This window comes from Actinia tenebrosa, unplaced genomic scaffold, assembly GCF_029948245.1.
Source record: "Actinia tenebrosa isolate PJP-AT-01 unplaced genomic scaffold, QUT_ActTen_1.0 PGA_scaffold16__25_contigs__length_10494907, whole genome shotgun sequence".
Taxonomy (NCBI): Eukaryota; Metazoa; Cnidaria; class Anthozoa; order Actiniaria; family Actiniidae; genus Actinia; species Actinia tenebrosa.
In genome coordinates, this window is record NW_028292576.1 from 6,097,163 (window position 1) to 6,111,321 (window position 14,159).

Consider the following 14,159-nt stretch of genomic DNA (forward strand, 5'->3'; position numbering starts at 1 on the left):
AATTACTCAGAACTTGCGTCATCCAAACTGCTCAGTTCAGTTAATTTAATCATATTTCACACCACCTAGAGTTTACATTACAGTTCGCCAGTTTAAATCTTCGCCGTATGCTCGAGGCATGGTTTTAGCAAATTAAATGGGATCGAAAAAAGCGAGCTCAAGACGTGTTAGATAACATATGCAGCAGCTAGTAACTGTGAATTATCCCCATGATCCTTTTAGGTCTAGGCACGTAGGGATGAAGCCGATCAAACGACAATGTTTAGTCGAAGGACTGTATTAAAATTTCAGAAAATTATATTTTTGGATGGTTTTGAATTTTGGGTAACTTTTTTCACTTGACTACAAATTAATATCAATAATGCAAAATAAAGAATAAATGTAACACTTGTACATATATCCGCAAACGTATTTTCCGAGCTAATAAAAAATATTATTATATATTATTATTGTTAAAATATATTTTCCTATTTTCAACAGTCATCGATAGAAACTCAAGAGAGCCAATTGTCAAGTGAAACTAGCACTGTTTCAGGGGATGTCGGCGCTCTAGATCCCGTGGTATGAACGTTTACAAGCATTTCCACTTAGTAGCCCTCTTAGTCATCTTTTAATTCCTGCAGCTCTTTGGGATCCCTGTGTAACATTAATAAATACTCCACAGGTAGTCCAACCACAGGTTAAATGTGGGTTAGATTTTGGGTAAAGAAAATTAAAAAAACCGTTTAACTGGCTCAATCCAAAATCTAACCACAAAGGTACTACTTTTCAAAGGCCAGCTAAGATTTCTTTACTATTTTTCACATTATGAAAATTTTATTGAGGGTTTAAAGAATCGCCATACATCTTCTTATATGACACCACAGAAACCTAGCTTGGCTACCTGTGGTCCAACAAAGAAACAAACGAGTCTCCCCAATGCAAAGAACTATTATCCAGCAATCCTAAAGGGAGTCTTTAACCATACATAATGTTTCAGTCACTAGACAACTCGCAAGATACAGCCTCTATCAATGATTTGCTTGGACAAGGTGGATTGCCCTCGACTGATGACAGCAGTAATGGAATAAATGGCATCACAAGCTCTTCTGAAAATTCGGTACATATAATTCATATCTGATACAGTAAACACCCACATATAAACCCCGCTGAAATTGCCTGATTAGGTTCTTTAGAGGTTTTTAAATTCAAAATTTTATCTGATAATATGTACAGTATATATACTTGATTTTTATTTTAATTAGTGGAAAATATTGAAGAAATAGAAAACGCGCGCGCGTGCTGTGTGCTGTCATAAAGCACGCGGGGGTTGTCAGAACACGAGAGAAGTGTTAGGAGAAGCACGACGCGTAGCGGAGTGCTTCTCTAGTACACTTCTCTCGTGTTCTGACAACCCCCAAGTGCTTTATGACTGCACACAGCACAGCAAGCAAGTTTTTTATTTCTTTTATAAAATACAAATTACAATAATAGATAGGAATGACGCAACGGAAAGTGCGTGCGCGTGCAATGTGCTCTCATAAAGCACGCGCTCCAAACCAATCAGAACGCGACATTCATAACAGTTATTTTATAACGAATAATAGAAAACGATATTAATTTGGGACAAGCACTAGTTTGTTTTTTTGAATTTAGGTTAAAAGTTCCACAAGTTTTTAAACCGTTTACATCACATGAATTTCAAACAAGCTTGGGGGATGTGTATGGTTCATAAGGGAGCGAAAGTCAAGTTAGGAGAAAGTACTAATGAAAAATAGAACTTTTTAATGCAATGTAGAATTGGGTTTGACATTCTTTCTTTCAACTCAAATAAAACATCAGGGTAGTCCAGTCATTGGCGATATGCCTCTGTTATCAAAAAACCCTGACACATATGTGCAAAAAGAACAGATACAACTTCAAATATCTTAAAATTTACAATATTCACAATACTGATATCTATATTAAGGAATGTGAATTTTATCTTCCCGTTCACCGATTATATTTCAGTAGTACATCACACCTGTGAAGGCAAGGTAATTAAAAAATAATTATTATTTCCTATGCAGTATGAAAGAAATTAAGGCAAACGAGGGAGCCGGAATCAAGTACAAAGAACAGAAACAAGGAAGGAAGGAAGGAAGGAAGGAAGGAAGGAAGGAAGGAAGGAAGGAAGGAAGGAAGGAAGAGAGAGTGTAGAAAAGAAAGAAACCAAAACACAGCAAAGGAAAAGAAAAGGAAAATAAATGTTGACTTTGGATGTACATTTGAATCAATGTTTCTTGATTTTTTTTCTTTGAAATAAAGCAAGAAAACCACTCGAAAGAACATTATTGTTGACTTAGAATCAAATTATGCAGGAAAACTTGAAGTAGAATATATGTTAATATTTCGATTTTATCGAAAAAAAATTATTCAACAAAATTATTTTTAAAATGTTTAAAAGTTTTGAAAATGATTTTGGAATAAAATCGAAATATAAACATCTATTTTCCTTCAAGTTTTTTGTATAACTTTTAAAAATTCTAAGTCAACCTACAATCTAATGTTCTTCGGAGTGGTTTTTGGTTTTTGTTTTCAATTCTTTGTTTCATATATTATTGAAATATTAATACATTTTTATTGTTATAACAGGATCAAAACAAACAAGATACAACATTAAGCACCGTCTTATGGATGAAAAATATTGTCGTACAATTAATTGTTATAAAACCATGTTCAAGGTTCCAATTTACCGCTGTGTTCCTTAATCGCAGACTCGTTTTAGTTAGTCAGGGTTAGTCTAGAATCAGTGTCTAAATATTTACAAATGCCACAGTAAAGTAAAGAATGCACAACTTCAACAAACAAGCACTTTGGAATTTCATACAGACCTTGACTGGAACACAAGAGTACTCTACACACAATCGAGGCTAAGTGATTTTATTGCTATGTCCTCGAAATCAGTTAGCTGTTTGAAAACTTTTTCCTCTTTATTTTATCTTCTTATAATACATAAGGGTTTTAGTCTCTAAGCACCCTCAACCTATTATCATTCATATATATTTTTATTATTGTTGTATTTAAAAGAATCCCTGTTAGCCTATTGACAGATCCAGGATGATTTTAGAAAGCTTGTATACACTTATTTCAATAAAGTTAGGGATGAGGGCAAAATGATTGTCATCTCTCGATACCCGATTTAAGGGGAAGGGGTGGTGTTACCCGGTACCCACCACCTCTGGAAGTGAAATCTTAGATTTTGTCTCCAAATATCTCCAAAACTAAAAGCTAAATCACAGAAATGAATAGACTGTCTGTCCGCATGTATGCTAAAAAACATATCTGTGTATAGAAATTCCCATTACAGACCCCCAGTATCGAGCATTTGAACAGGTCTCCGAGGGGGGAGGGGGTATGTACCGTTACCCACCACCTTAATTCCTAAAATTGGGTCCCTATTTTGGACCATTGTTTTGACCTCGCCCCTTCACCAAAAAAAACAAAAACAAGAAAGCTGAGATCACTGAGGATCCTGGGTAACTTTTAATATGATCAAACAAGTAAAACTTTTTTGATACAAACTGCAGCTTGAGGATGCTCAGAAGAGGTGAGACTGTAGATAGAAGATGTGCAAGCCCATCAACAGTTATCAAGCGGTTGAAACATGTAAAATATATCTACCCATAATCCTTGTTGGTCTGAGCTTTGTAGCTCTTCAGGTGACTAACTTTATTGAAATAAGTAGATATCAATATCTTCCTCAATAGATATTACATTACTTTCTATTCTTAAGTTAAAACTCCAAAGGAGAGGGAGGTTGCTAGCCACTACATATAAACCCCTGGAGGATTCGCCACTGGAACCTTTGATAAACATTTGCCATAACTAATTTATTGATTTATTCATTTGACTATTATTTTCCTTTATTTTTTCATTTTCATTTATAACTGTGATTATTTACTTTAGTAATGAAAATATTATTTACTGTTATTACTTACTTCGATAATACAAAGAAATATATATGAATAAAAAATATTGTTAATTGTTATCCAATCACAATTTTAAAACTCAGTAGTTACCCACAGGTATAGGTACATCTTTTTATTGTATCTGAGATAATAAAAACATCACTTATCTATACATGTAATTACCTATTTAATATCCAATGTCTAAGATCGAATGGAGTCAGTGCAGACTAGAGGTATTATGAGAATAAAATATATTTCTTAGGTTAAGTGCCATCACTAGAGCTCTAGTGACTCATATTTGCATGTCACAAACATTACTTACTTCAACATTTAGTCACCCAAAACCTACAAAGCAGCTGAGACCACTGAGGATATATCATGAGAACCTTTTCATGGTCAAACAAAGGTCAACAAGAGTATAAAGCTTGAAACAAACTGCATTTTAAGGATGTTCACAGAATTGTAAATGGCAAAGTGCACTGTAAATTCGACAGAGCTGTTTCAATCCTAAAAATGGACTAGCAACCTCCCATTTAACATTACTATATAATGAACAATTATTAACTAGCATATTTGATTTTTTTACATTTTCTGTCCTCTATGCATGACTCTATGTACATTGTGCACTTGATACAAAATGAAAAGAAGTTTATGAGTTTTATTTCAGTGATAGTCTTGTGTGTGTTATTCTTCGTTACTTGACGATGATTCCAAAACAGATATTTTCACCTCTTTTTTTCAAGAACTCTTAATTTTTAATATTATGTTAATGTTTACACTAGTAAAACTGCCACCCTTAATTTAGCTCTGTATTGTTTCAAGCTTGTTGCAAAAAACCGGTTCCAAAGTATCGTATTTTGGGCTTTCAGTCCATTTTAGAAAATTAGAAGTGATTTGTTATTATTTCGCAGGTGTAAGTTGACCATGGCAATCGAATTGATTTTGTTGTGGTTGATTTTTCAGTACAAATCTTTTTGCACTTAATTTTGAAACAAAAACTTTAGGTATTATCTCCATCATGTCATTTGAAATTTTATTTGAGTAGTTTTTATTGAAAACAAATTGAGAGTTCTGGTGGAAGGCATGCTTCTTGTCATCATTTGTCCACGGCAATGCTCAAAAAGTTCGAGCACTCTGATGGAAGATCATTCTTCTTGTCATTCTGGCCACAACAATGCTCAAAAATTTTGAGCACTCTAGTGGAAGGTATGCTTCTTGTCATTTGTCCACAGCAATGCTCAAAAATTTTGAGCACCCCCATGGAAAAGAATGACCAATTATGAAGCATTTTGAAATAAACGGCTTAGAAAGTAAACTTTTATATGGGTAAACTATCATTGATGTGACAAATAGACCCTTCCACAGCTTTTTCAACTTTTTATATGGACTAGATAGGAAAATTCCATCGGATAATGCTGGAAAAACCACCTCAATTATCAATTTACCGGTTTCACTAACTTAAAATATTAAAACATGCACTACAATGATATGAAAAGGTGAACATTTATTGAGGAAAACACAAAAAGGGGACAGAACAGAAAACAGTTTGTTGAATTTAATAATGTAACATTATTGCATAAGACGATAAAATGCGGTATTCCACAAGGAAGTATATTAGGACCTTTATTTATTTTATTTATAAATGATACATCCAACTCTTCTAAACTTCTAAAATTTATTTTGTTTGCTGATGACACCAATGTGTTTTACTCTGACAAAGATATTAGTGACATAAATAGAACTCTGCATCAGGAGATGGAAAAAGTTTTAGATTGGCTAATTGCAAATCAACTTTCAATAAATCTGAAAAAAAAACCAAAACTATATAATATTCAAACCCAGACAGAAAAGACTGATTAACAACAATTTTTCACTTAAGCTAAATAATAACTTAATTGAACGTAAGTCAAGCACAAATTTCTTGGGGTTATAATTGATGAACATCTAATTTGGAAGAACATATTAATACAGTGTCAGGTAATTTTTTTAAAAAGTCTCGTTTCCATATATCCAAAAAGTCACTCTTCATGCTTTACTATTCCTTAGTATACCCTTATCTATACTATGGCAATATTATCTGGGGCTCTATTTATCAAATCAATCTATATCGATTAAAAATATTACAGAAACGCATTGTAAGAATCATTACCAACTCTAACTTCGATGCACATACTTCTCCTTGGTTTTCTCAAAATAATATATTAAGACTAGATGATATTTCCCTTCAGCCAGGTTTATACATGTATTGTATTGAAAATAAGATATTTCCTAACACTTTTCTTAGCATGTTCTCAAAAAGTTGTCAATTTCACTTCTATCCCACTAGACATTGTAACAATTTTAGACCAAATTTTTGTACTACAAAAATATCAAGAGAACAAATAACAAGAAATTCACAGTTGTTAGTCAGGGACCAAAAATTTGGAACTCCCTGCCCTACCAAGTAAAATCAGCACCATCACTACCATCGTTTAAAACTAAACTAAAACAACATCTGATTAGCTGTCAGTCTTGAGTCTACAATTTATAAAACATTTAATAAAACTTTTTTTTTTTTCAAAAGATATGATTAGCTCTACTAGTTACAATAAAACTCAAACAAACTTGCTTAATAATTGTAATTTAATATATTTATATCAAAATCATAACTATCATAGTTATCATTTTGATAATTATCATAATTACCATTTTTAATATTATATGCTCTCTATAAATAGCTACTCAATCTATACATTCTTGCAATTTAATTTATATGATTATCGTTGATTTATATCAAATCCTAAGTATATTTGCCTTTGTGCTTCTTTGTTCATTGTAATTACCTTAATTTACATTAAATTTTACTTTAGCTATACACAGGCAGCCCAAAAATATAAGCCTTTGGTTTCTCTTTTGAGCTGCCTACTATCCTTGAGAAAGTTATTTTACATGAAATTCATATTCATTGTATCATAAATGTATTGTAATCATCTTTTATATTCTTCTTTATACGAATTTTTTCTCAATATGCAATCTCTTGGATGGAATAATGATAATAAGATGATGATGATGATATATCCCACGTAAAGGAGGGTCGTTTTTTTGTTTGTCTTTGAAGGCATTTTTTCCGATATATAACTCCTAGTATACACCTAATTGCAAGAACTGCAAGAACGTTGTCATACAAAAATTTAAACAAATAAATTTTAAGAAAAATAGTGTAGTTATTTCCCTGTCTTGAAGGTATTGACTAACATTTTTCATTAGTTACCCGATGTTTGTATACAATAAAACAGATATTTTCATCAATCTAGGGGAAGTTTAGTCTCCTAAGCAGCCGCTATTAAAAGTTTTTTTATCATTCATTCCTATGTATCATAGTGATTTTACTTGGCCTATTAAAATATAGCAAGCATAGAACAGAAGTACATATCAAGTACTTACTATAAACGTGAACTACTAAGAATGTTAAAAGAAATATATATACACAAACCTATATAATAGTTAATACTTTTTTTATACTGTGTACTTAATTAAAATATATTTGAATACTATTAAAGTAACTTGGCAACGACGCCGGAGTGGACGCTGTGTTCAAGATATTTACGTCATGAATTAATTACCAACCAACACACCCCCCCAAATACATGCACTTGCACTATACTGAGAAGCCATTTTGTTAGAGATAGGAGCGAGAAAATTCGATTCGATTTGAAGGTTACTTTAACGTCTTTTCGCACTACAGTGAGTCGCTAAAAGGAATCATTGATAACTATCCGGCTTTGCAAATCGCTTTTTTGAGGCAAGAAACTTTCAACTAGCCTTATCTCGACCGTAATTCTCTATATACTAAGATAGCGGTCGCTTGTGTTGCCGGCCATTACAGTTGCAGTAAAGTCTCAGGGCCCCGGATATTAACTTGAATCTCTTCAAGAAAAGACGCCAATATGTCGCTTAAAGAGGTAAGTGTATCTCACGAAATTAGTTATGAATGCGTAGGCATGTCATTGTTAATGAAAAGTCATTTTCTTCATGCTTAAATTGTGTCTTTTTGAGAAATATCAAAATGGTAACACAGGTAGCCCCACAGGCAACCGAAGCTCACTGCATTTATAAGAGGATGTCTGTGGATTTAGAATATGACGTATTTTATTTGGAAAAACGAGAATAAACGTTTGTCGATTTAACTGTTGTGTCATTCTGTTTATTTTGAACTTCTGTATGGAGTTTCAGCAAGTTTCTATACATTCTCCTGTTATTGTAGTGAGCTTGGGTTGCCTGTCGTAGCCCAAGCTCTGCTTCTTTGGAATATATGAGACAATGTATGGAGGTTTTTGAATAAGATAATTTCCATAGAAAAACTTAAATAAAATTTGCCTATACTTCATGTCTTTATGTGTTGAATATTTGATGATGTCTATAACGAGTTTTGAGGAAATTTTGGGTCAGTTTTGATTACTCTATCTCATCTTTTAATTAATTGGATCGGAATTTTCACCATCCATCGATTGATTTCTGTATATATATAATATATTTATTTCTTATCGGAAAATGCAAACCCGTTTGTTCCGATTCAACGCGTTTCCGAGAAATCTGCTACGCTTGATTGACAACTCCGTTTTCCAAGAAGTTCGTGTGTTCCAATCTTGTTATTTGAATTATCATTAATTCATGTTTCGAGTACGGAATATTGTAATTACAAATTAAGTCATTGTAGTGATTACTGTTTAGGTATTTGATGCATGTTTAATCTTAAAGGAAGCTCGAATTAAAAAGCAAGAGGAAACCTATAGCTACCGGTTACTGAAGTTGTGCCGGGCTGCATGCCTCTATATTATTTCCATACAGTACTATCTTGAGTATTATCATTCGGTGGAGACTGAATTTTGCACTATAGTGTCAAGATTCATCTTGTTCATGCATATCTATGGATACCTTGATCCTTGACCTTGATCACTTTAATAGAGCCAAGGACACGAGAAAGAAATTTACTCATTAAGAGATCATACCTGATAAGAGCCCAGAGTGGCTGGTGACATCGTGATCAGTATTCAAGTTCGCCACACGTTGGTTGTTCCCCAAATAAAAGGAATCCTTTCCCTGAAGTCCAACACACTGAATTATTTCAAGTTCTCACTTGAACATCCTAGAGGTTGTTGCAGCCGGGTTCGACAGTAATTTGAAAGCTGAAGACTTTCACTTCCGGGTTTGTGAAAAACAACTACACCATCAATAATATCTTTGCATGTGCACCATACTTCCATTACTGAGATACTAGAGCCACTATGGCCTCTATTACATCTAGCTGAGCAGAGAACATTAAAAAAATGCCACAATATAGGCTGCAGAACAACAATGTCTTTGACTAGGAAGTTTCGATGTTCATTTAGAACGATCTTTTCGAATACTAAATTTCCGTTTGGCTGGCAAAAATAGACCGTGATTTAATGTCTTCTCTCCGCACCATTAGACGTAGGGTACCTTTCTGCTTATGTACATATACATATATATTCATCGTACACTAAGGCTCACAAATTTAATGGTCCTTTTTTGTGCTGTACTTTAAGGGTCTTATCAAAAGAGCACCAATTATATTCATGCTTTCTTGGTCCTATATATAGCCACCGTGAGGGCTCGATTTTCACCTTCCAAGTGAACTTAATTTGCAGGTTTGCTCTAGCCGGCCAAATTTACTTGTCTCTTAAATCTGTCAGCATCAATATGCCTTTAGAAGAAGTAAGTGTCTCAAAGTTTTAATGCAATAACTTTTTTAGCTTGAAACAAGCATTCAAATCAAGATAAAACATATGTTTATTTTCTGCCGCTTCTTAAACTTCGTGAAGTGTTCGACTGATAAAATTATGAAACATGATGAAATCTGGTTATATGAAAATTACTTGGAGCTAATTTTAACTTAAATTAGTTTTGGTTAAAGTCAGGTCATAAATTCCCTAGTGAAATTTGTAAAAAAATACGAAATAATATTCCTTTAGCGGGAGGGTGCAAACTCATCAATGCAAACTCTCTTGAAAGCAGTTTCTTCCTTCTTATACGCATGTACTCGAAGCGAAATCCAATCGTATTGACGACCCGCTAGACGGTAGAAAATAGGTTATATTATTACGTTATATTACTTAGCTTAGATTTTACGGTTACTTGTTCGAATCAATGAGTCATCGATTATTTGCTGTTAACCACGACGACACTAACAGGCCAGGACTCATTACTGGCCTTCCCGCGGCTTCACGTATTGCTATAGTCGGATATTTCACTCGAACCCCTTCAAGACACGCAGGACGTCAGTATGCCATTAGATGAAGCAAGTATATTTCACGAAATTAGTAACGTTTACAAGCATGCAGTTGCTAATGACAAGGCATGTTTTCACGCTTAGAAAGTAGCGTTAATTTTAGAGGAAAAAAATGGCGACAGGGGATATGGCAAAACCGATACTCTTCTCGGAAAGTCTCGGAATTTTACAGCTCTATCGACTGATTTTATCTTTTGTTTTTCAAGAAGCCGTGTAGATATATATATTTTTATCGGAGCAATTAAGTCAAACTTTGCAAACTTCACTCTTTCATAAATATATACTAAATATATTCAGTGTTTCCTGAATCTGGAAACGCTTTAGCCCCCCCACTTTCTGTGAAATTTTAATACATTTTCACTAAACTCAGCCCCCCCACCTTGCCATACAATGTCACTATTGAGCCCCCCCCCCCCCCCCATCAAAAAACGGCTCCGCCGTCCCTGTTATTATTATTATTAAATACGAATTACAAGCCTGCGTTGGTCTTGAAGGCAAGTCATAACGTATATAGTCACATGCCTCTCACGAGTGGCACTGACGTACAAGCTAAATTCGCGCAACCTTGATCTTATGCAACCTTTCGGTCAGGCCTAGACCTGTTCTATGACGAATATGACTCTTTACCCCCGGATGTTTATTAAGTTAATCGGATGCTTAAACTGTAGTTCAGTCATTTTATGACGAAAATAGGCTTAACCTCCAACTAGCTAATTGCAACAGTAGGTTTTTCAAATTTTTCAAAGGTTTTAGACTTAAGACAACTATCCTTTATAACATATCAAAAATCTCAAAAAATCTCTATACACGGGAACTTCTCCAAAAAATCGATTTTTGGGGTGACTAAGAAGCGACTCTGAAGACGATCATGGAAACGAGGCTCGAGAAGTGTACTTATATTTATAGCACACTCAAAAAAAATTACTCGACTCTGATTGGTCGAGAGGAGTACAATTATAGCGTTAATTATACTCTGTAGGAGTACCGAATTAAGTCGCTATGGCAACACGGCCAAAACAATGTCAAAACAATTATTTTCTATCATTTTGTACTTTTGTCTTGTATCATTTTGTAATAAGTGTAATAAGACGTTACTGGATAGTATACTAGATGACTATAAATATAAATATAGTTTGAACGATTATTATTATTTTTCTTATGAAATAAAAATTCCATCCTACTTTCAAGAAAGTAGTATAGGGAATGGGGGTTCCAGCGCAATCTCAACACGGGCAAGATCCGTATCAAAAATCCACCTACGGACGACCCCCACTCCAAGTGTGGTTGAGGGCAACAGCGCACTTAAATATGTTAGTCTATATATGGAGTGCGAAGAATGTAAGAGAACTTTTAAGAAAGAAGCGGATTTGAAAAAGCATTTGAAAATGAAGACGAAGTGTATGAGCAGTTATAATTGTGGATGTGGTAAGAAGTTTGAGACTAAGGTTAAATTGTTTTGGCATTGTCAGGACTGTGAGTACGACTACGACGACCTAAAAAGTGCTTGGTATTAGGTATAAAATATTTCCTATTATATAGATGGAATCCCAAAGCAACTTCAGCACGGTGTCAATACCCGGTAACGGTGAGATTGACGTTAGACAGTTTTGGCGTCAGTCAGAAAGGAAGGTTAAAAGGACTCTCCGAAAAGGTATAGAAGAATTAGGAGCCCTGAAAGCGAGCATAATGGTAGAAGTAAGTTTGTCAAAAGACGAGGTAATGACGACAGCAATGTTGCGATCAAAGTCGTTAGTGATATTAGAATCCACGAATCTGGATAGGTCACTCAGTGAAGCCTTAGAAGCAATAATGGAGTCGCTGTCTAACTACACGAAAGAAGGATCGGGTTGGACAGTAGAGGAGGTTGAAGGAATAGAGATAAGTATGGCCAGGTACGTACCCATACGAGGGGGGAGTTACGTACCGCTACCAACGTGGGTAGAAAGGAAGAAGGCTATTGTAAACGTGAAGAATGAAGACAATCGATGCTTTATGTGGGCAATCAGGTCTGCACTGTATCCAGCAGAGAAGGATCCCTGTAGGACAAGTAAGTATCCCACAGATGATTTAGAGTGGGATGGTGTGGAATTTCCCATGCAGTTGATAGACATCCCCATATTTGAGGAAATAAACGATCTAGCAATTAACGTTTACGGAGTCAGAGAGCAGACGATAGTACCGTTAGTTCTGTCAAAAAGTAAAGGAGAGCGCGTACATTTATTCTACCACGGCGGACACTACTCATGGGTTAAACACATTAGCAGACTATTCTACAGACATACTAAGCACAAAGGCAAAAAGTACTTCTGCGACTGCTGCTTGCTGTCATTTACATCCTTAAATACCCTAAAGAAACACGACGAAATATGTCGCGGAGTCGAAGAAGTGGCGCAACGGATCCAGATGCCCACCAACAAAGAGCTTTCATACGCAGACCATCAAAAGCAGATGCAAGTGCCTTACGTGATATATGCAGACTTCGAAGCGTTGATAACTAAGGAAGAGCAGAAACGTGGTGCCACGAATAAGGTAGGATTACACGAGATCTGCTCCTTTGGTTACATAGTAGTCAAATCAGACGGTAAAGCAAACCCTCCTGTGATTTACCGAGGTAAGAACGCAGCTAATGAGTTTCTAGAAGCATTGCGAGAAGAGGAGGGGGAGATTAGAGAACAATTAAGACGTCCAAAGAAGATGGAATTTACCAAAGAGAACCAGGAGGCTTTTACCAAGGCAAAGAAATGCCACATTTGTCAACATACGCTTCTCCAGTTTGGAAGACGAGCCAAGAAAGCGTGGGATGAAGATGGAAAGTATTTAGGAGAAGCTCATTTTAAATGCGGGAAGTATGCTAAGAAGGGTGAGAAGCCGGGAAAGCCCTCCACGCACTGCATTCACTGCCACAAAGCATTTGTTGAGGATTTCTATGTGGATAAGGTTAGGGATCACTGCCACATCACGGGTAAATACAGAGGAGCGGCTCATTGGAAATGCAATATAAACTTCAAAGTAAATCCAGACATGGAGATTCCGGTGTTCTTTCACAACCTCCGCGGTTACGACTCCCATTTGCTACTACAAGGAACAGACGGCTCCGACGTCAAATGCATACCCAACAACAAAGAGCGCTACATGTCCGTAACTGTGGGTAAGCTGAAGTTCTTAGACTCGCAGCAGTTCATGGCGGACTCCTTAGCAAACCTCGTAAAGTATAACACCAACTTTCCCATTTCCAGTCAATATGGCGCGGAAAGGAAAGGAGTCTACCCATACGAATACATGGATTCCTGGGATCGATTCAAAGAGTCCCTACCACCCAAAGATCGCTTCTACAGCACCCTAAACGAGTCCGGCATAAAGGATGAGGAGTACCAGCATGCGTTAGACGTGTGGGAAAAGTACTCCTGCGAGAACATGGGGGACTACCACGACATCTACCTAAGGTCTGACGTAGTGCTGCTTGCAGATGTTTTCCAAAGCTTCAGAAAGATGGCTATGGAATATTACGGATTGGATCCCGCTAATTTCTACACGGCTCCTGGGCTCAGCTGGAGTGCTTTGTTAAAGAAAACAAATGCGCAGTTGGATCTCCTAACGGAGTACGACATGTATCGGTTTATGGAAGACGGTATTCGTGGCGGCGTATGCGGACCCAGCCGACGTTACGCCCGCGCAAACAACCCCTTAGTAGAGCACGACCCAGAGAAACCAACCACATACATTTACTACCTGGATGCGAATAACCTTTATGGTTGGGCAATGTCACAGTACCTACCTATGAGAGACTTCGAATGGGATCCAGTGAAGCCGATAGACTTCTACATGCAGGTAGGAAAGGAGGAAGACAAGGGTTACGTCTTAGAAGTGGATCTGGAGTACCCAGAGCGCCTGCACGACGAACACAATGAGTTCCCCTTAGCACCAGAAGCGATAGAGATACC

General features: G+C 36.0%; 1 protein-coding gene and 1 long non-coding RNA gene across 6 annotated transcripts in view; one reads left to right on the plus strand and one right to left on the minus strand.

The window, feature by feature from the left end:
• Window positions 1-1,747: 1,747 nt before the first annotated feature.
• LOC116292815 (uncharacterized) lies at window positions 1,748-9,487 on the minus strand. The gene is made up of 2 exons (XR_004196725.2): window positions 8,918-9,487; window positions 1,748-2,002 (listed from the first exon to the last, which is right to left on the minus strand). It is a non-coding gene; the product is annotated as an uncharacterized LOC116292815 (long non-coding RNA).
• LOC116289229 (uncharacterized) overlaps window positions 7,561-14,159 on the plus strand; it is a 113,572-nt gene continuing 106,973 nt past the window's right edge. For 3 of the 5 annotated variants that reach the window (XM_089031362.1, XM_089031366.1, XM_089031365.1), the window contains exon 1: window positions 7,561-7,870. In XM_089031362.1, the coding sequence (XP_088887488.1) occupies window positions 7,856-7,870 (15 nt within the window). In that variant the 5' untranslated portion in view covers window positions 7,561-7,855. Of the gene's footprint in view, window positions 7,871-9,444; window positions 9,645-9,905; window positions 10,228-14,159 lie in introns of those variants that run through there. The other 2 variants (XM_089031364.1, XM_089031363.1) reach the window with 2 other exon arrangements.